A 21,441-nucleotide genomic window follows, 5' to 3' on the forward strand; every position below is an offset into this window, starting at 1 on the left:
ATGGAGAGAAGCACACGTGTGTGCGCGCACTCCGCGCGGACATTTCCTGTGCATGTCCCGTTCTTTTCACCGGAGGTGCCGTCAGAAGTTTCACGCTGAGGCGGTTTTGCTTCGCGCAGGTTGCACTCAGCGGCTGAAATTTATGGGACCCGTAGCGAGTACTATTTTCAGCGCGAGCTGGCTCCTTGCGACGAAGATTCGGCTCGCTTCGAAGAGGTTTTTTTCACGCAAAGTCGTCTCCTTGGCTATGCCGACTTACTCCATTACTCCATTATTCGATTACTACATTATTTCGATGTCATATCAAACGATCAGGTAATTACGAGATGTAGAACAATATGTCTTTTTAAACTGTTTAATGTTCTTGTACCATTAATTAACGTTCTATAATAAGAATGATATTTAAAAATAATATATTATTTGAATATTATTTTATAGTATTATTTTATTACAGCGTAACGGCGAATATTAATCGAGTTAATGGATGAAAACGTCATGTAAATGAGACAGACGAGGCAATTTGAAACCGATTAGAGAAATGTGTATTTAGAAAACACATCTTATTGATGGTCTTGTCTAGAAAGTCAAGTGCTTTTAACTCTTAAGTAATATTCACGTTCATAATTCTTAGTTTCAATACAGTTGTAATCATAGAATTTAAATTATTTTTTGTTGGAGTGCAATTTAGCAATAAAATCACAGTCAGAGTTTGATTAATAAAAAATTTATCTAATGGTGATGCTGACTAAACGTTGATATAAAATATAAAATAATAAAATAATGCAAATATCGTTATTGCTATTCGCGTCTTATCGACTCCCAGGTGTATTACTCTTGTTGACGGCTAATGGATTAAACTGCGGAGGTGTGGAGATCTTACGTATTCCTCACCGAATCTTTCTCGAGAAACCGGTTCGGATTCGGATCGACCTTGAGCCTCGGTCATCTTCTCCGGACCTGAAGTTCAGGGTTTTCAAGGTGTTTGTCCGCGGTATAGTAGCGGAGTCTTAATAAGCTCCGCTTGCGGTCCAGACGCGACGAGGGAGAAAAACGGAAGACGGGAACGAGAGGAACACGGGGCGAAAGAGAGAGAGAAAGAGAGTGTGGTGGAATATCCACGACGTGTATAATAATAAACCGACTGGGAGCGAATCGCGGCGCGGCGGAGAGCGAGGGGACGATAAAAAGAAGGCAAGGGAACCCACGGTGCACGGGTGGAAAGACCCCGCGTGAGTCGATTTAACGGCGAGCCTTAAAGTAAGCGCCGATCTATTTTCGGTTCACGTCGCCTCCTCCTTTGAACTCAACGCGCGTTAAAAGTCAGCCCCGCATCATCCGGACTTGGACGAATGGACTTTTACTCGGCTCGTCGCTCGAGCAAAATAATCCTACGCTTTGTTATTTCGCGTCACTTTTCATTCGCAGGGATCGTCGTCGTTTCGCCGGACAACAGAAAGTTGGGTTTTTTTTACGGGGACGACAGCTTAACCCGTTTGTGAGAAATTATTTTAAGTGTCTAGGATCATCGTTACACCTCAGTCTCGGAGTCTCGCAAGGATCTTATAATTAATAAACATTTCTTCGCAGTTTGCTCCGCACGTGCGTCGACATCTGATCGCACAGCGTCGAAAGTGAGACAGCCGTGTTACGGAGAACCTGCCGAATCGTCCATGCTTCCCGATCCCCGCGTGTCGAATACCGAAGAATCGCTGATCGGAATCGCTGACGCGTAAATAATTTCGGAAAGTCGCCGATCTCGCGTCGTCGTAATGCGACCCGATATATATATCGGGGAACGGAAATTCAATTCCGCGACGCTTATCAACTGACAACGTTCTTTAATATAATCTGGGTGGAAAAAGCGCCCCGGTCCACAGGTGAACGCTCGAAACTCGTTTTGATTTGGGCGACCGCGTAGCACGACCGGGTAAAACGAATTTTTCGTGCGATTTCTATCGTTATGTAACGCGCGATCGTAGATTCGCCAACCGTGAAATGTCAGGGCGGATAAGCGTGATTATATTACGTGTGTGCAAGTATAAAAATTTCCGGTGAACGAAACGAGCAAAGGATATTTATGAAAAGTTGAAAATTGTCTTTAGAAAGTACACGATAAATACTAACAATCCGCGTGTGTGTAGCGCATTAAAAAAATAAAAGATTTTCACACATTCCATTTTCACACTTCACCTTCACACACTCCATTTTTATAATTTTAACTTTACACAATGGTTTTAATCGTGTCTTTTATACATATATACATTTATAAATTACTGTATTCATTATTATAATTCTTATCGGAGTAATAAATAATTAATCATGTAATTTATTGTTACAATTTTTCTTTCGAATATATATCGTCAATTGTTATGACAATCAATTTTTCTTTTTCGAAGAAAAAGAAAGTCAACGGATTCAATTTTAATTTTCACGACTTTTCCCATTGTAATGACAGTCAGTCTAATGTTAAGTGTTAAGTCGAGCCATTGGATCCGTGAATATTCACTGAACGGAGGAACAAAGGAGAGCAGAGCTGCTGAATTAAGATATATCAGTTCTATCACGACTAATCAGTCCGATCGCGGGAGAGACGCATAAAGACTCGCTCTTTTTTTCTCCTCCGCGATCACGACCGTCTCGGGTTCTCTTTCGATCAATGAATTCTTGCGATCTCTCATGTCGCTAAGTACGCACTTTCTGGGAAACAGACACGCTCGGTCCTGCCCACGTTTCTTCGGTCTCGGTACAATTACTTGCGTGCCAGTTTTCGCGATGATACACGATACACGATCTCTAAGTAGACTCAGCGATAACATTCTCGTCCATTAGTCTCGCGTACGTGCGACCGAAAGCGAAATCGTTCTTCCCTTTCTTTCTCTTCTTGCTCTTTTTATCGTTTTAATTTTAATGTCGCAATTTTAACGAGCCGCAGATAATATGTAACAATTAATAGTTGCCTTCCATTTACATCATAACTCTGATAATTCTCACTTGTGACGTCATAACTCATTGTCAGTTGAATGCACGTTCTTTTTGCATGCTGGCAAGTGAGATTCAACTGAGTTTTTTTTATCCACAATCGAGACCGTGTGCTTTAATCAATCTAATAGACTCACATTAAAAGTGAGGCTATATGTCTGTATTGTTATGGGATAGCTTTGTCGCCAAAACAAGCCAGGTAAGTGCAAAAAATGACATATCTTACCTAAGTACAAAATACTCACACAACTGAGTGACTCAGATCACTTGAGTGTAAATGGAAAGCAACTAATGTCGCAATTTTAACGAGCCACGGATAACATGTAATGTCCAAAATAATACCCCTTATCGCGGTACTTTCTAGTCGCGTGACCTCTCATTTGTAGAAGCGAAAGCTTCAAACCTTCGTAACACCCTTGCTCGTGCTTTTTGCTTGAATTTCTATTTCGACAAATACAAGCGAAAGCATTAGTTACATTTTATTCGGGGCTGCCGCCCATAATTATCCGTAATTGCTTTTACTATCGTCTCCCACCCACTATATGATTTATAGTCATACAGTCTGCGCTCCCCGCATCGGCTCTCCCTGTTTCGCGTAAGATATGAGGTCAGGTAAAGTTAATTAGCATCCTGGAACCTGGGACGGTCCCGTCGAACTACCGAACGTACGTTTGACTTTACATAAATGTAAAACGGCCGAGACAGCGTTGAGAGCGAAGGTGAGAACAAAGTGCATCGACTCCGTTTCTGCGGAGAACCATAACTCTACGCGTCGTCCATATTTCATTCCCCCGTTCATTGTTATTCATAGACGCGGCCGTCGTCTAAAATGGTTTAATCGTCACTTTCACGGCGGTCGGGGATCGGATTTCTGCCTTTGTCTTAAAAAGAAGGAAGGTACGCTTTCTCCTGCTTCCTTTTCGAGTATATACTTGCAGCGAGCGCACGCGTTGAAAGAAATGATCCGATGGTCCCACGAGCACGTGGGGCGAGTACGATCCGACCAGACAACAATGGGATCGGTCGAATTCTCGCTTTTGTCTCTGCCTCTGATGACGACTCGCCATTTCCCAGGAAGATAATTCAACGGTTCTGGGCTATCGTTTACGCGGAATCCCGAAGTGTCAATTGCGAAGAGCTTCACAATCCACTTTAGCGGACGAGTATCGACTTGCGTAAAATCCCGGAATATCGTCAAACATGCGCGTTCTAGTCGTTGCGTAACAGTTTCAAGCTGCATCGATATATAAATTAATTTAAAGATACGTATATAAAAAAAATGTTATTTTTTATGACGCGTAAAATTTAAGATTATTTTACAAGTGATCGTAAATTTGCAATATGTGAAAGTTTTTATTCCCTGCAAAACATAACGCAGTAAAAATGAGAGTACAACATTGAGAATGGCATCATAATCGGCAGTGTCCTGCGATAAATTCGAGCGAGCATCGAGTCGTACTTAAAATGCAATAACGCGACGACGTAAAACCGGCCTTGACAGACCAATGACATCTTCATCAAAGTGTTTAAAAACCGTTAACCTTTGCTTGAAGCGAACAACGATTCAGTCGCTAACGTCTTTCAAAAGATACATTTTAGCATCTTTCTCAAAAAATATTTGAGCGATGAAACCTTCAATAGATTTTAATATTAAATTAATAATAAATATTACAATGAAATGGTATACTATTAATCATAATATAAAATACTATATTAATTAATTAAATTATTAAATCACTGTAATTATTATCGGAGTGCATGATAATTCTTTTAAGATGTATTTCAACGACAAAGTCCTTACGTTTCCAGTCAGCTTTAAAAAAAAAGCAAAATATTTTAATTTATTAATAATAGAAAAAAGAAATTATGCTTACTGTTACGCCTGTCACTTTAGTATTAAAAATAATCAGTTTAATGCTGAATTTTAGTTTAGCTGATCGTGAAATGTAATCAGTTTTGTCTGCTTGTTGTTACGACATTCGATTGTAATAAGAAGTGAAATTGTGTTTTTCCTCAGCATAACATCCGCGGCAGTATACTTTGTAGCAACGTATCGCGATGTGTGGCAAATGACGCAAAGTTTAAATAATTCGATCAATTTGCTGCAAATGGCGAATCCACGGAATCGCATCGCGTGGATATTGTATCCAAGGCACATTCGTGACGTCTCATAACATCTGCGACAATCTGTGTGTTCTTTTAATAAAAGCGCGAGACGCGGTCGTGATTTCTTCCTCGTGACTCACACTAGAGGCCAATGGTAAATTGCAATTGATACATTAATTTGCGGGTCACGCGAAAACCTTTGGAAAAAGAAATTCGTCTGAACCACCTTTAAATTTTTGAATTTTTCTCGATATTAGATGAACATTGTCAATACATGAATTGTGTGTGGCCGGCAAATAATATAATAAAGAATTTATTATCTTTTCCGGCCGAGTTTAATTTTTTAATTTTAAGTAAAAAAACCTCACTTAAATTTAAGAAATTTAAGTGAGAAATTTAGAAAATATCTCTTTCGTTTCACAATAATAATATAACATATAACAAAATAAAAATTAACACGTACGACATAGATTAACTCTCATTGATATAAATTAATTTAACGTAAAATATCGTTAACGCAATACGAATTATCGGTCGCGTGAACTGTAAAACGAAAGAGGAAAATAAAAGGAAGAGTAAAACAGGAGGACGCGAAGGTTTCGCGTTTGTGCTCCCTCGTCTTTCTGGTATGCTCCAGGATTGTGTGAACCACGACAAAAAACGTGCTCGTACTCACTTTCGTTCCGCGCTTCAAGTACTCTCGTTCTCGGGTATGGTGACGGCTCACGAGTCCAGACGGACGGCGTGTTTATCCATCGTCGTCGTCGTCAGGTCATCGTCATCAGAACGGGGGCGCGCACCGGAATCGCGGTGCACAATTCGACGATTCGCAAGCCCTACAAGTTACGGTCCCCGATGTGTAACGCGGGTTCGACGTACCCGCGGGAAAACCGTCGTCGTCGTCGTCGTCGTTGGATAACGGTCTCGCCGGCCGCGATATACGCGTGGTGTATCCCGTGCACACGCCACGGTGTAACACACGAAACTGCCGGTCTGAAGGAGAGGTTCTCTCCTCTTCGGTGCCCCGGTGGCACAAGGTGGCGGCGGCGGTAGAGAGGAAGGAAGGCCAGGCTGCCAGCCGGCTGAACGACTTAACGGCGAGAAGGAGAGAGGAATTCGTTTTCTGGTGTGCGTGCGTGTATACATGACGCACGCGAGGTGCCCTGTGTGAACCCCTCGCGGGGTCCTGCGGGGCCGTGGGTTTCGTGAGTCTTGGAGCGGATTCTCGCAGCGTGACGGTTGCAAGTCTGACGTAAGGGAGCTTTTTTTTTATTTTAATTTTACAATTTAACTACTTTGAATTCTTGAGCAGCTTTGCGTCATTAAGCCTGTTTCCTTTTCAAATCAGAAATATAAATAATGTATATACTATATAAATTCGTAAATAATACAATGCTTTTGATACTTTACGGAAAATAGAAATATATGTAAAAGCAGAGTACATCCATTGATATGCGAGATATATTTTTTTTACATTAAAGGCAGAAATGCAAAGGTGAAATTATGCAGAATTAAATTATTCATAAATCATACCGCGATATAAATTTTATGCCAAGTATCTCGCATTTTGTTCAGGGTTTTTTTAATTCAAATTCGATTTGATTTTTCCCATACACTCGTCATATCAAATTTTCATATTTTTCTTAAAAGAATCAAAATCTAAAACCGACGTCTTAAATTTCTTCTGAGAATATCCGAATACGTACGTATTGTATTCTAATATTCCCGAGTCTTCTTCTGTGTAAGTCTAATTGAGTCGATGCTATCGATTGCAAATTGAACGCCTATTGCCCTACCAGCACGTGCCGCCAAGTATCATAACAAATTATCGTTGAAGCGGTTGCACAAAGTCCATAAAGAAGCTATTTCTCGGGGCACAATGTCTAAGCTGGAAACGCGGGCACATTTCCCCTCGTCGGATGTAACCGACGACCCTCATGTATATAATCGAGCGCACTCAACTCCGGTGATGCACCACGCGCGTACTCCGGAAATTCGACGTCGGGAGTCTCAAAGACTCGCGGTTATATCGCTCATCACGCTCTTCAAGACATCAAATTTCCGTTCAGACGGCAAATTTCCGAGATCACATCGATGCCATTCGATTCGGCATGCGCATTAATCCCCGAAGAGAGGCGTGATCTAATTCTCCTCCCAAAGAGAATGACGAATATGCGGGTAAAAAGTTTTACCCGAATAACGGACCGGATGAAAATTTCGTTAGTTTATGAATATTATTCGAAATAATATATTTCTACGAATAATATTTATACGAGTAATCCCCATCGATCCCCGTCGAAGTGTCTGCTGCCGATCGACATATATCATCAGCGTCGTCGTCGCCGTTGTTGCCGATGTCAAGTTCGCGGTTGGTGATGTAATTCCCAAGTCCACGTGGACGATGACCGTGTTGCTGGGCGCACGGGGTGATAAGGGTGGCGGTGGAATTGCAACGGTGGTAGTAGTTACGGTGAGTAATAGCAATAACGGTGGTTGTTGTGACGAGCGACCGTCGCTTTCGATCGGCGCGCGACACCGACTATAGGAAAACTACCCCCCTCGATGGCCTCCCACGGGTCAAGACTCACCCCCGTCTGTCAGTACGGCGCCGGTGGTTGTTGCTACTGCACGCAGCGGCAACGCGCGCTTATCATCCCCCCGCGAACGGTTGGAGCGATAAGTCGACTCGATAAATCGACGGGGGCAAATCCGCGCTTCACTCCGACCCCGAGCTCCGAATCACCTAAACACGCGTCGTTCGGCGGAGGGAGGGGGACGAGTGCGAGTGTATATATATACATATACGTGTGGTGCGTTTCGTAAAGGTGCGAGGAATTTTCCGGACGATACATGAAATTGCGAATGTAAGTGCATTTCCGTCGGCGGATTGTACCGACTATACCCTCGAGGACGTCATGTTGGATTTCAGTTCGATAAGTGGTCTAAGCAATCTTTTCAATTATGAAAGTCTTACGTGCTCTATTAGGGTGAGATGAGCGTTTTGTTGCGCTTGAACCTATTGTTAGCCTCTCTTTTCGGGCAGTCGATAATACTCGCGAACGGGAAATGAGAATTAACTCTCGCTTTAAAATTATATGCCGTGAGCAAATGACGAACCGACATTATTTCCCCGGGTCGTTTTTTTTACATCTGTGTTTATTAAAATTTATTGAGGCATCATTATATTAGAATTCATTAACTGCAAGTTATTATTCGTAACTATTATTTATTTTATTCAAAAAATATCAACTTTGTGTGATAGAAATTCATTAGAAGAGAGAAGTTCGAAAAGTTGTCGCGAATTAACGATCGACAATGTGCGTCGATCCGTGACATTCACGCGAGATAATAAATTCCATCGCAACAGAAATAATATTAGAGAATGGACAATATGGCGACAGTCGATGACACTGTAAATCAATTAGAAGATTAAACTGCCATTTTAATCGATCGTTAATTTTTCGAGCGGATTCTCTTGACGCGAGGTCTACCTTTTAATGACTCGTGTAAAATATTTGTATTAGCCGTCTGTCCCGCTTGTTTGCTTTTACTTTCAACAAGGCAGTAAAACGCGATCTTCCGGAACGGAAGATGATATCATTCGTGTTGGAAGAAAAGTGATTCCATTCTCAGCGAGCAAACGTCGGTGCAGGTCGGTGATTTCAATGCCTCTACAGAACGATTTTAATTAAATCTCCAACTACGAGGAAGGATTTATTACTTCAGAATGAAATTGAGGGAAAAAATTTGAATTAATAGATTTCTTAATCGTATAGGAAGTTGTATTTCTTGCATCGTTATATTCTTTTTACTCTATTTATTATATTTAATATCGTCTACCAAATCTCTCGTATTTCCCTATTATTTGTTATTCATCATTTACTATTTTATATGTGTTTATATTTTTGTATATTTTATTTACGTTTCAGTTTTCAGAAAAATTCATTTTCACACGAATCAATTCCAAAGTAACGGTAGCTCTCGCTTTAATTGCGCTTTAATAACAGCTAATTAACATCGTGGGCGAAACGAAGCTTAGCCAAGATTCGCAATCGAATCTAGCACAATGCGCGAAACGCCCGTAATTAGTTGACTATATTGAATGCGCAAGTGGTTGCATAAATTTCGCATTTCGAATTTGCGCGTTTTACCAGAAAGATCGTGACAAGAGATAAGTGGTGAGCTTAAATCTCACGGTAAACAGCAGTTTACCTTTAGTTTGAAAAGTATCTGCACGCGTTCTCTCATTTGCTCTCTGTGTTAAAAAAAGAAATTTACATATTTATGTGTGTATAATTTACATATATTCGTGAAATTGGAACTTTCGGAATGCGACATTTCGTATGTGCTACGAACTAACAGGCACCTCTTTCTGCGTTGATTAATTGCGTTAATAAACTAACACTAAGTCAATGTAGATCCAGCAGGTTGACGAATGGTGCTGGTGAAAAATCCGTCCCCGACGCGCGGCCCGAGCCCCCAACGAGAAAATGGGAGGAACGGGAGGTCGAGGGAACGAAGAGTTGGAGGACGAGGCTCGCGAGGAAACAGTCCTGGCGAGCAAACTGGTTCTCGAGGAAGTAGTCCAGGAAAGAGCGGTGGCTCCGACACCAAGGGAAAGGGAAAAAACACGCTGTTGCACTCGGCACGGGGTAACGAGTGAGTATCCTAAGCTGCCAACCGCATGTCGAGAGAAACGAATCGCGAATCGATGTAGACTGCTTTACGCCTGAGTTTGTATATGTAGTATTTCCGCTGCTTGGCCACACACTTCCACGAAGATTACTGCTCATTGAAATTCCCGGCGTCTAAACCCGCGGTGTCTCGATTATAATCGCACGTTAAAAAAATAGAAATTATTATTTATTTTACTTTGTCTGCATTTATATTTGTGCTTGTGAAAATGACATCCAATTTTGTTACACATAATGTGTAATAATTTCAATATACTGCCAAAATTATTTAGCGACCGCGAACTATAAAAGAAATATAGATATATATAATAATTTATAAATATTATATAAAATAATAATTTATAAATATTGAATTTTTCTCTCGAGGAGAATCCAAAACAATTTAATCTGCAAATAGATAATTTCTTATATCAGAAATTAATTCTCGGAAGATTTATCCGAGCAATAAATTTACGAGCGATACCATCGACAAATCGCCTTGTTATGGGCAATGAATAATAACAATTGCGTCCGTGTGTCGAGCACAATACCTTTGCCTTTGATAAAATATATCGACATCTTCTTGTCTGACAATAGACGTGAATGACATATTATACTTCGGCGACAAAGTTTCTGCGAAACAAATTTGCCTAATCGAAAATTGGATAATCGAAATGATGGCGAAGTACTGATGGTAACTATATAATATCGACGCAGTCGGAAAATAAAATTAACGATAATGGAAAAACGAGTTAGAAATTGACAATTGATTTATGTAATCTTTCTTCATGACTAAATTAGGAAGTCATAACTAAATTTTTTGTTGCTTTTTACGTCCCAATCTCTAATCGGAAAATTATATTATATATGTTTCAATATATCAATTTTATTCCAACAAATTAAAATAATATATATAAATTCTTGTGAATCTACCATAAAGTTTGTTTGCAAAATTATTTCATAAACGTTATATGTATTTCATTTTATGTATAAATTATTTTCGTGCGCTAGTATTAGTAAATTTATACTGCAAGTTCCCACGTAAATTTCTCGACAATGGAATAACGTACCATTGATTTGTGTAGTTGCGAAGACGATAAACCGCGACGAAAAAACGCTTCGACAATCGATCGGTACGTGACAAGTTGAAGTGACATATTACATTCGTGCAAATACACGATGGAAAAACTCGATTATCGGGACGTGGTGCTTTATCGTTTTGATTTGTCGCGATAATATCGAAAGGATGATTACGGTACGTGTGAAATTAAATAGATAAGCGCGGAAATCGGCGTAGGTCCTCTTTTTATGCAAAAGTCCGTCAGTTGAAATTGACAGTTCTAATCAGTGCTTAATATTTCAAGTGGCACTTGCCACTCGAATAATGGCGATTTTACTTACGTAAGAGAAACTGATCAGTAAAGATAACAAGATACGTCACGTTGACGTAAGTTTCACTTAAATACAAAAGGAGCTTAAGAATATATTTTTATAATGCGATAATACTAAATATCTCTTTTGTATAGAATTATAAAAGCAAAGGTCAATGTATGTAAAGAATTGTAAAATATTACAAAATTTTAATTAATAATTACATAATTTCGTCATTACGAAGTTGCAATTAGGGATATAATTAAAAAGTAGCTGTAAAAGTGTAAAATAGATACATAATATAAAGAGTGCAAAAATTTTTTAGATGATAAAGATTAAAGTAAATTATTTTATATGTATGTATATCAATTATGCCCGTTCTTCACAATATTATTTGTAATTCATAATTTATTATCTTTCACGCTTACTTGTGGTTGAATCTCGAGATTGCACGCGGCCTCGCGAAATTGCCCTATCGACTCGCGGTTTTGCGAACGAGAAAATTGGTCGGCGGGATAGATTGTCCTAGCTGGAAATCGTTCGGAAGATCTGGGACAAAGATGACGCGACGCGGCCATCAAGAGGGACAGTAACTCGCGCGCGCATTTGCGACTCGTATTCGATTTTACTCCGGACGCTTGTGTAAACTTCATTACCGTTCGCGCATCGATACGAAAAACAACTCACACGCACGGACATTTCCACGCTTCCGGTATCACATGCTTCGACATTGCTTATCGATTACGAAAGCATTACGGTCTCTCGGTCCCATGCGGTCGATATAATTTCATATTATTATAAAATGACATAAGTACATATAATATTTTATTGCCAAATGTAAATAATAATATATTACAGTCTAACAGAAAAATTAAAACTACTTTTTAGTTCAATTACAATTTTAATTAATCTTTCATAATCTAATTTAATCCCCTTTTAATAAAAAACCATTCAATACACTAAGTATAATTATAATTCAATAATATAACGGTACTCACAATAAGTTATTTTAATTTCATTACGAGTATGTATAACTAGTTTAATTTTTAGGCAGTTTAATTGAATTCCTTTTAATGGAGATCATGTATTTAAATTATATGTAAACCCTGCCCAAGTATCGTAGACCAAAGCGGAGCATATATTTTCCGATTTTCTAGACAATAACAGACATCATATCACGCAACCTGCACTCAATAATAATTAAATATTTTATGAAATATCACCGCATGAGTGACGACCTATCACGCGGCATTGCTGTTTTTACAGTTCTGAATTTCCAGTCGACACGCGACTTGTATTTGAATAACAATTGCGTATTTAATTTCGCACCCTGCTTTCGCCGTGACCATGAAAGCTCATCTCCGTCATTTAAATGCAATCGCAAATTTACACGTAGAGTGTAAAATAATTTACATTAAACGTCAGATTAGAACGCTGAGAACGCTCGCAACCATCTCCGCTTGCGTTCTCCGCGTATCCTTCCGAATCTTTTGATCCGTGAGAGACGTTCGAGCGTTCTATTTTCGGTGACTCGCGTCGTATATGCGTAAAAGAAAAAAGGGGATGAGCCGGAGACAATATTTACACACGTATGTACATGTATCTATAAGATTGTCGTTATGACGTCGACTACGACTGACTACGACTACATGAGGTCGCACGGCAAGGTCCCGCAATCGATAAGCGACTATTATCGAACTATGTCATAAAAGTGCGTATACGTCCGTCGTATCGGCCACGTGTGCGTATGATTAATATCACGAGGAGAAGACCGACGAGGACGGCGTGAGTCTCTCCGGTGAACCGAGCCGCTTTTGCGGTCGTCGAGTCTCGTAAAAGCGGCCCCAGGCCCCAGCTCGAGTATACTCACGTGCGACGCGGCAATTACTGCAAATTGTAAAACGATAAACACGGAGTCACCTCGCACGTGACACGCGCGCGCGTGTGTGTGCACAGGGAGGAAACGCTGCCCCGAATTCGTGCCCTTTAAACGAAGAGCGTTTAAAGCAAATCAATTAAGAGGGTATAATCAAATATACACCGTGCCATCGTACACGAAAAGTTAAATTTTGACAGTTTGTTTTTTACGCAATTACAAAGAACGTATTTTCGGACAATTGATCATTGTACATCGTACATGCAGCTACAAATGCGGGAGAAGAAGGGAACGGGGAAGTCTTTCGGGGTAACTCTGAATAATACTTGCGGGTCATTGTACTTTATTATCTCGTCGCGCCAAATGAAAGCTCGCATTAGCTTCGAAGATCGCGGCCTTTTCGCGTTCAGCTATTCGATATTCGTCCGTTCGAGGAAGTAGTTTCAGCTAGGAATGACGCAAACACTTCGAGTACGAGATTTGTGAGGATACTTCGTATTCTGCAACGCGAACCTCTCGAATATCGGCGATTTAGCGACGGCTGATCGATCGTACGATCCGGTATTTACCAACATTGTTGTTTCTCTCAATGATTGAGAAAGGTCTCTCGGAATGCCGCGGCGTTTTTCGGTATAAAAAAGAAATCGCGCCTGGATAACGCGGCCAAACACGCGAGCGACCGGCGACGACTCGATGCGCTTCGATCGGTGCCTCGTAAATTATAAGGGCCGGCCGCGCGATTAGAGGTCAATCGAACGATTGACTGGACATTTCCGTATCGGACGTTTGCGATCGCGCATTCATGGAACCGCCGTTAATTTGCGGAATTAGATCGGCGGTCGCCGTTTAATAATAGAAACGGTTAGAGCTGTGCACGTAATGATAATAACTCGCAGCTAAGCGGTGACGTCCCGTGTATATTATATATTTTTTTAACTATAGAAGCTCGATATATGCGGAGATCTTTAACTATATACGGTGACTTTTACAGGGAGATTTTTAACTATCTAGAGTAAATGGCAACGCGCGACGTATTCCGTTATTCAAAGATAATTACTCTTAATAACGATGAAACACTATCCACTTTTTTTTTTAATTTCAAAAGTGACAAATGAGTGTTTATCAAACAGATAAAAGCAAGTCACTTAAGTCACTTTTTGCCGTTTAAAATTAATATATTTTTATACACAAGATCTCGTATCTGATCGTCATCGTTCTCTTATGAATTAATTTCATTAATATATGTTAATAATAGATCGCTAATTGTAAGATAACGTTATTACGTGCTTTCAGGGCCGGTAGCATCGAAAGATTAATAGACGGTGATAAACGGATAATTGCGACCAAGCATCTACTTCCAGAAAACAATATAAATGTCGTCGTCAGGTATTTAGCTCGAGTCGCTCTTACGTCAGCCGCTTTAAAATGACTTAAAATTATCATAGCGTCCATAATAACTCTATAATAACTCTCCTTTCTCCTAGGGTTCGTCCGCTCAGTAATAAAGAAATTAAATCCGGTGATGAAATGGCCGTTCAGTTTCCCGGCGATGGACAAATATACGTAAGTACGAAAATCATCTGTCTTCTCGGCCTGGACCCCTTGATTTCTAAAGCCGATCCTTACTATCCCGATCCTTCTCCACACATAAGCACTTCCCTATGTCATCGATAACAATATTTACAATGGTCGAGTTGAACGGAACACCACGTCTTTTATCTCGCAGTGCGACGCGGTTACGAGCAGCGGCGACAAAAAGCCGAAGGTGTTCTCGTACAACGTCGTTTTCGAGCCAAATGCCACACAGGAGGATATCCTGCAGTACTCCGGTATTAAGAACCTCATCGAAATGGCGGTGGAAGGCTTCAGCTGCACCGCGTTTTGTTACGGACAGACCGGAAGTGGCAAAACGCATACCCTGACTGGACCTCCGAGACTCGTAAGCGTAGACACAAGTTTTGAGCGTTTCGCTAAAAGAAAATTTTTTCTTAATTATTCTAAATCAAGTGATTTTTTTGCGCTTAACAAGAATGAGAAAAAATAATATCGAATTACGCGAAAATTCTCATACCAACACGTAAGGCTTCACTCTGAATATTACTTTCAATATTTCTCGGCTCTTTCGAAACAACAACGCGTTACTTGAATATTCTGGGAAAAATCGTAAGTTAAAGTTATGCGAAGTGTTTTTTAATGGCGTCGTAGTATACGTCCGTTCAGTTATATTGCAAGAGACAATACGATACGTAAAACATATGGTGACGTTAGCGATCGATAGCTACATAGCTAGCCGGAAGGTTAAAGTTGATTGTCTTTCGTAGATAAGATAATGCGTCTAAGTCACACATAACGTCGCTTCTGCAACTAAACGCTTTTAAAATGATCGATAAGAAGTTTCGGAAATAAATAGTGAATCGTATAGGTACAAGGAAAAAATATCTTATCCGATATACATATCTCGCAATTACATCTTTTTGAAATATATAGAAAATACGAAACATTTTTTAAGGAATATGAAACGGAAGAAGCTTTATTTTATTATCCATATTCAATTGAATGTTATAAAAATTTTTAAATAATTAATGATGACGAGAGAACACTGTAACGATATATTTCAACGAAAATAACTTTTTTAACAAATAATACAATTTAGCAAATATATAGTAAATAATTGCAATTAATTTAATGTAATACCTTTAATAAAATAATTAAATATATTAAAACTTTTATTTGGAAATTAATTAAGAATTAAACTCGTGCATTAAATAATGCATTAAGTAATGCTGAACTTAATGTTCACACGTTATATCTTTTTAGATTTATAATGTTAATCTAATCATTCTTTTTATAACAGTTCGAAAAAATGGATCCGTACTCGGAGGACCATGGTCTGGTCTTCCGTTCCTTCGTCTACCTATTTAAAGTCCTTCAAGAACACGAGAATTGCAACTTTGTTCTAAAGGCTTCCTTTCTGGAAATCTATAATGAGAAGGTCTGTCTTTAACACGATAAGATATATCGTCTAATAAAAGCAATAACTATCATACGAAAAAGTGCGAATTTTTTTTCACTTTATACGCGCAAAATGAAACGAGCGATTATCATCGCGAGTAAATTCTGTTATAAAAATGATAGTAATGTAAAAATGAATGAACAAATAGGTGATAGATCTCTTAAATCCCGGCTCTTCGAGGAAACCCCTGGCAGTACGGTGGAGTAAGAAGACGCGTGGATTTTTTGTCGAGAATCTCTTCACGGTAGAATGTGAAGAACTGGACGATCTTCTGGCGGTTCTCGAAGAAGGTGAGACTTTAAAGAAATAAGCAAATCTCGCCACGGAAGGAAGTCATAAGATTTCATCCATATGAATTTTGCATATGAAGTTCATTATAATTAATAAAATATATTTTTATTTAATCGATATTAATCGTATCTAACAGTTTTATAGAATCTCATTTTGCGAACTTACTTTTTCTAAATTTAGAAATTGGGGCTTACGAAATACTGTTTATAATAATCGCTGTTTTTACAGGACTGAGGAATAGATCGATCGGTACGCACAATATGAACGAATATTCCAGCAGAAGCCACTCGATCTTGACTATAGCTATAACTTCTGAGCAAGCAGTAAGTGAATATGATATCTCGTGGTTATTTCCCTTGAGACGAAAATACATATAGAGATAAGCATCGAAAACGTTAAAATATAGTGTCGAATTTCGTACGAGAGCTATTAAGTTTAATTTATTTCACCGTCACGCGATCCGAATTAATTTACAATGAAGAATAAGGCCGGTATTCATAGTCGGATCTTAAATTTAAGACCGTCTTAAGTATGAGAGAGAGAGGTATGAGCATCTTAAGACATTACTTAAGACGGTCTTGAAATAAGATCCGACTATGAATACCGGCCTAATACAAGTTTCTCTTGCATCAATAGATGGAAAACGGTGTGTTCATCTCGAAACAAGGAAAAATTAATTTCGTGGACCTTGCCGGAAGTGAAATGACGAAGAAAACACAGAGCGAGGGCAAAACCTTGGAAGAGGCGAACAATATTAACAAGAGCCTCATGGTATTAGGTGAGTCCACATCATAATTACATTTTCCGAAATACCGATATCGTGTCGAAGGAACGAGCAACTTTTCTACATAAAACACACACCTCGATACAATTCATTATAAATACGAAACTTGGGGGGAGTCCGACGTTGCTTTATGTCGACGATTGATACCGTGTAATGTAAACTAAATGCAATCGCGTCATTTAACAATCATTTCATTATATAAATAATGATTATAATTCATTTATCGATGGAAAATTAGATTAGATCTTATTGACTTTGAAATTGCGGTACGTCTATTATTTAGAATAGCTGAAGCAATCGATAGCTATTTAAGTTACTGACATGTGAAAAGACGTGGCCCCGTGTACCTTCCATCTATGGAAAATAATCGATAAACTTTCGCGATTACGGTCGCGAAACGAAACGATAAGAACTTTTTCGTAAAAAGTCTTCCAAGTAGCGCGTTGGTTTTCACAAAATCGTTCGAGAAAAACACGATGTACTTTTCATCTCGCGAAGTATCTAACTTTTAAATTAAGTCTGACTTTCTCGCGAGAGTAAACGTTTATTATATTTTGCGCAGGATACTGCATCTCTTCCTTGAGCGATGGAAAACGGAAAACTGGCCATATTCCTTATCGGGACAGTAAATTGACGAAGCTTTTGGCCGACAGTCTCGCTGGAAACGGCGTCACGTTAATGGTAAGTTGATAGAGATAAATGGGTTTTTCATGACGAATCGATTCGCGATCGATAACGATGTTCCCGCGAAAACGCTTATCTGTACTGTTTACGCGATAATTGTTAATATAATATATGACCCTGAACCGGCATTAGTGATATATCATTGTAAATTTCCTGGAAAGAACTGAAATAAATGACAGCAAAGAATCGGCAATAAATCAAATAAAGAAATTGAATTTTTCTAATCTTAAAAAAAATAAAGTTTTAAGAAATTAATATCTCTTTATCCTTCTTAATTTGTTAATTTTATATAATATGCTTAATAGATATTATACGAGTTAAAAAATCTGTTACATAAATTTCTAGCGATTCTCATCCAATTCATTCAGTTTTTGCAGTTGAGATCGATAATGATTAATTATATCAAATATTTAGATCGCCTGCGTTTCGCCGGCTCGTTCAAATGCCACCGAGACGTTAAACACCTTGAGATACGCCGCGAGAGCTAAAAAGATCGCTACGAAGCCTCTTATAGTGATGGTAAGATCACGCACTTGTTTCGGGATTTTTAAAGGAATTTTGAGAGATAAATGTCTGAAAAGTCTTTTTTTTTTTGCAGGATCCACGCGAAGCTCTGATTCTCAGCTTGAAGCGCGAAGTGGGGGCTCTTCAGACCGAGAACGATCATTTAAGGCTGGCTCTTCATCTCAGCAACGAGGCTCAAAACATGATCCGCAGCGAATCGAAAAGTAATATTCGCATATCCCTAGAATATCTCATCATCCACTTTTTATCGATAACGTCAAACGCGAGAAATAATTTAAACACCGTTAGCATAGTCAAAGGAAATTAGTATAAGAATTTATTTTGTAAACTGTTGAACCTTTAAAGTTTATCAATCTTTTTTTCAGTAAAGTCCAAATCTCTAATGTAGGAAATAAAAGAATTAATAATTCAACAGCTTGAGATAAATCAGATAAATAAAGAAATGATATACGTAAAAATTAGATTTTCATAATCTCGAGTGTTAAAATAGTAGTATCAATAAATCGATTAAACCAATTGCTAATTTTTAAGATTATATATAAGAATTCGATTTTGCAAAATATATATAAGTAACTCTCGCTCTGTCGGTCTCTGTATTTCTTTTTTCTTTACTATTATATCATCGTCGATCGTTTACAGGTGACAGACTGATAGCCGTGACACCGCCACCGGTGGATCTCGACAAATTGGCCGAAATGGATAGCTCGGAGCTGAGCACATTGATCCAAGCGTACATCAGCGAGAACGAGGCGCTACGGCGCGAGAATGCGGAGCTCTATGTCACGCGGGACCAAGTGATACGAGACCAGGAACTCGTTTGTCGGGAAAACGAGAGGCTGCTCAAGAAACTCGAGGACGTAAACTCGTAAGTCCGCTAAATGGCGCGACATTCCCAATGTGCTTGAAGATAAAATAACCGAAACATATGTACTTACGTTATTTTTCTTGCCTTTCGCGTCAAATTTACATTCGAGTCGAACTTTTAAAAGTACTTTGTGCAGTTTCACATATATATTCTCCGCGGTATCGCATGATTTATATTTTAGGAGAGTTATGCAAGTTTCTACACGCGTTCATATACGCGAAATGTTTTCATAAATTAATGATGTTATTAAAAATTTTCGGTTTGGATTTCCTCTGTCTAAATTTTATAATTCACATGGGGATTAACTCGGGTAGGAGGGCCATACAGGCCAATCCATGTTCATTCGATGTTTCATGGCAAGCTAGATTGAAAAAACATAGGTTGGCCATCTTTCCTGTATGGCCATCTTACCCGAGTTTACCCTACTGTAATGTAACTCTCCCAGTCTCGCTCCCTTAGACTTAACGCTGTGTCTGTTGAATCGATCTTTATAGTGTTTTATGATATTTTCACAGGGTGTGCTGCCGATCGCCAATAATACCAGCGAGACCCTCGTACTCGGCGGAATTATTGAATGACAACAACGAAGATGTACCTGGTGCGACCAACGTCTGGATGAATCCGAACGCTGCTCCCAGCCCAGTGTATTCCTTCTCAAAGGTACGATCGAAGTGCATCTGAAACGATAATACATGTTTGATGAAGAAAGTCATTATAATAAAGTACAAAATTAATTCTTATTAGATTAAAGGCTTGGCTCACAATGTGAGATTCAAGATTTGACTTCAGTATTCACGTGTATTCAAAATACACCATTAATATCCTCAATAATTATGCGATATATATTTTTGGTTTTAGCACACGCTCGGTAGCGGAGTATACAGATCAGCCGGCAGTATGCCGGAAAAGGTGCAGAAGGAGCTCGACAAGCGTAGGATCGTCGGCAGCTATAATAACATTGCCGAAACCTACAAGGACAAGAGCAATCACCGTCGACACAATTCGTGGGACAACGACAATCGGCCTATGATCAGTCCGGAGCAGAGAATCTCATCGGTGGATGTAAATCAGTAAGTATCTCGATCTTTTATCGCGGTTTAAGTCGCTCAATCTAACGAATAAGTTGTTTGATAATAATAGTAACGCGTTACCTATATTATTACCGTAGAAATTCAATAATTATTTCGTCATAATGTTATGTCATCTCTTTTGCAAAAAAGTTTGCGTGACTATTCATTTTATTTATTATTTATTTTTTACCATTAATTGTTTTTTTTTAATTATACATGTATTTTTTCCTAAAATCTTTAAAGAAAATATTTTACAGAAATATATTCCTCGTGTGTCTGAAAGAGTGTAAATGCATTTCGAGTTTGTATAAGAAACTTGTATTGAATGATCGTGTCGAATTGCATCAAGCGTGATACCTAAGCGAACACGTTCTCTCCATATCTGGCGATGGAAATTTTCTTTAGAAAAAGTAGCTCCATGTCCAATTTTTATTTCGAGACGCGTTCGATAGATATCGGAATCCGGACTAATGTCTCAGTTTAAAAAACGATAGAAAAAGTGTCCGACACAAAATTCCGAATAAAACATGTTTACTATTCTTCGCCTGGTTTAACAAAGCATGTTTTCACTTGAAAGGCACATTATATTTTAATCTCAAAGATCTGAGACAAGAGCCTAGTTTTCCGGTTCCGAATTTCGTCTCGCGGAATACATCCTAACGTTCTCTGAGGTACCACGTTTGACGCTCGCCACCTCGTGCGCCCCGACCCCGAGCAAAACCGGCTAAACTAACCGAAGGCACGCGCGGTGACAGTCAAGGTCAAAGGACGACCTTGCGGCGCACCTCGACGGTCCCTGAGGAGGGCAAGCCTCCGCCGACGAGGTCGAGATCGGACGGCTCCACCGCCACCGTCGCCGGCACCACCACCACGATCGCCACCAATGTGGCTACCGAGACGCGCGCCGAGCAATCTAACGGATCGCCCGATTCGATCCTGAGTGGCCCTCTCGAGGAGGGCGGCAATTCCGCTCCCGACTCCGCGGAATCGGTCGCCCCCACCGTCCCCTTCCCGCCGATATCGCACTCGCCCTCGTCCCTCGCGACGACGGAATCGGACCCGCGGAACCGGAGGTCGCAGTCGCGGGCCAGCGGGAAGGACAGGATGAGGAACGCCGGGGGAAGAATGAAGGACGAGCAGCGGGCGTTCGGGAGTCCGGTCCCCGTCGACGACGACGACGACGCGCGATTTTGAGGTGGCCGTG

The 21,441-nt window shown here is 39.7% G+C and overlaps 1 protein-coding gene across 3 annotated transcripts; it reads left to right on the forward strand.

Annotated features, from left to right (window-relative positions):
- The first annotated feature begins 7,390 nt into the window (after positions 1 to 7,390).
- On the forward strand, positions 7,391 to 21,435 carry LOC112451893 (kinesin-like protein KIF12). Of its 3 annotated transcripts, none has more exons than XM_025011802.1 (16): positions 7,391 to 7,555; positions 9,504 to 9,744; positions 14,299 to 14,391; positions 14,490 to 14,568; positions 14,732 to 14,944; positions 15,860 to 15,997; positions 16,167 to 16,308; positions 16,538 to 16,632; positions 16,946 to 17,087; positions 17,656 to 17,774; positions 18,192 to 18,296; positions 18,376 to 18,505; positions 18,942 to 19,167; positions 19,683 to 19,827; positions 20,026 to 20,237; positions 20,993 to 21,435. In XM_025011802.1, exons 2-16 carry the CDS (start codon positions 9,521 to 9,523, stop codon positions 21,429 to 21,431), a joined length of 2,502 nt encoding a protein of 833 aa, XP_024867570.1. In that variant the 5' UTR covers positions 7,391 to 7,555; positions 9,504 to 9,520; the 3' UTR covers positions 21,432 to 21,435. The 3 variants fall into 3 exon arrangements, with proteins under 3 accessions (XP_024867570.1, XP_024867569.1, XP_024867571.1); XM_025011801.1 differs by lacking the exon at positions 7,391 to 7,555 and adding an exon at positions 7,699 to 7,949; XM_025011803.1 differs by lacking the exon at positions 7,391 to 7,555 and adding an exon at positions 7,699 to 7,949 and having other exon boundaries at positions 20,977 to 21,085.
- The last annotated feature ends 6 nt before the right edge of the window (positions 21,436 to 21,441 follow it).

This window comes from Temnothorax curvispinosus, unplaced genomic scaffold, assembly GCF_003070985.1.
Source record: "Temnothorax curvispinosus isolate PA1 unplaced genomic scaffold, ASM307098v1 QBEX01002750.1, whole genome shotgun sequence".
Taxonomy (NCBI): Eukaryota; Metazoa; Arthropoda; class Insecta; order Hymenoptera; family Formicidae; genus Temnothorax; species Temnothorax curvispinosus.

What these genes read in the sequence shown, in the direction of transcription:
- LOC112451893 (XM_025011802.1), top strand. Translation starts at nt 9,521, where the DNA reads ATGGTGCTGGTGAAAAATCCGTCCCCGACGCGCGGCCCGAGCCCCCAA. An exon ending in AATATAAATGTCGTCGTCAG is followed by an intron (nt 14,392 to 14,489) that starts GTATTTAGCTCG and finishes CCTTTCTCCTAG; the next exon opens with GGTTCGTCCGCTCAGTAATA. An exon ending in GATCCGCAGCGAATCGAAAA is followed by an intron (nt 18,506 to 18,941) that starts GTAATATTCGCA and finishes GATCGTTTACAG; the next exon opens with GTGACAGACTGATAGCCGTG.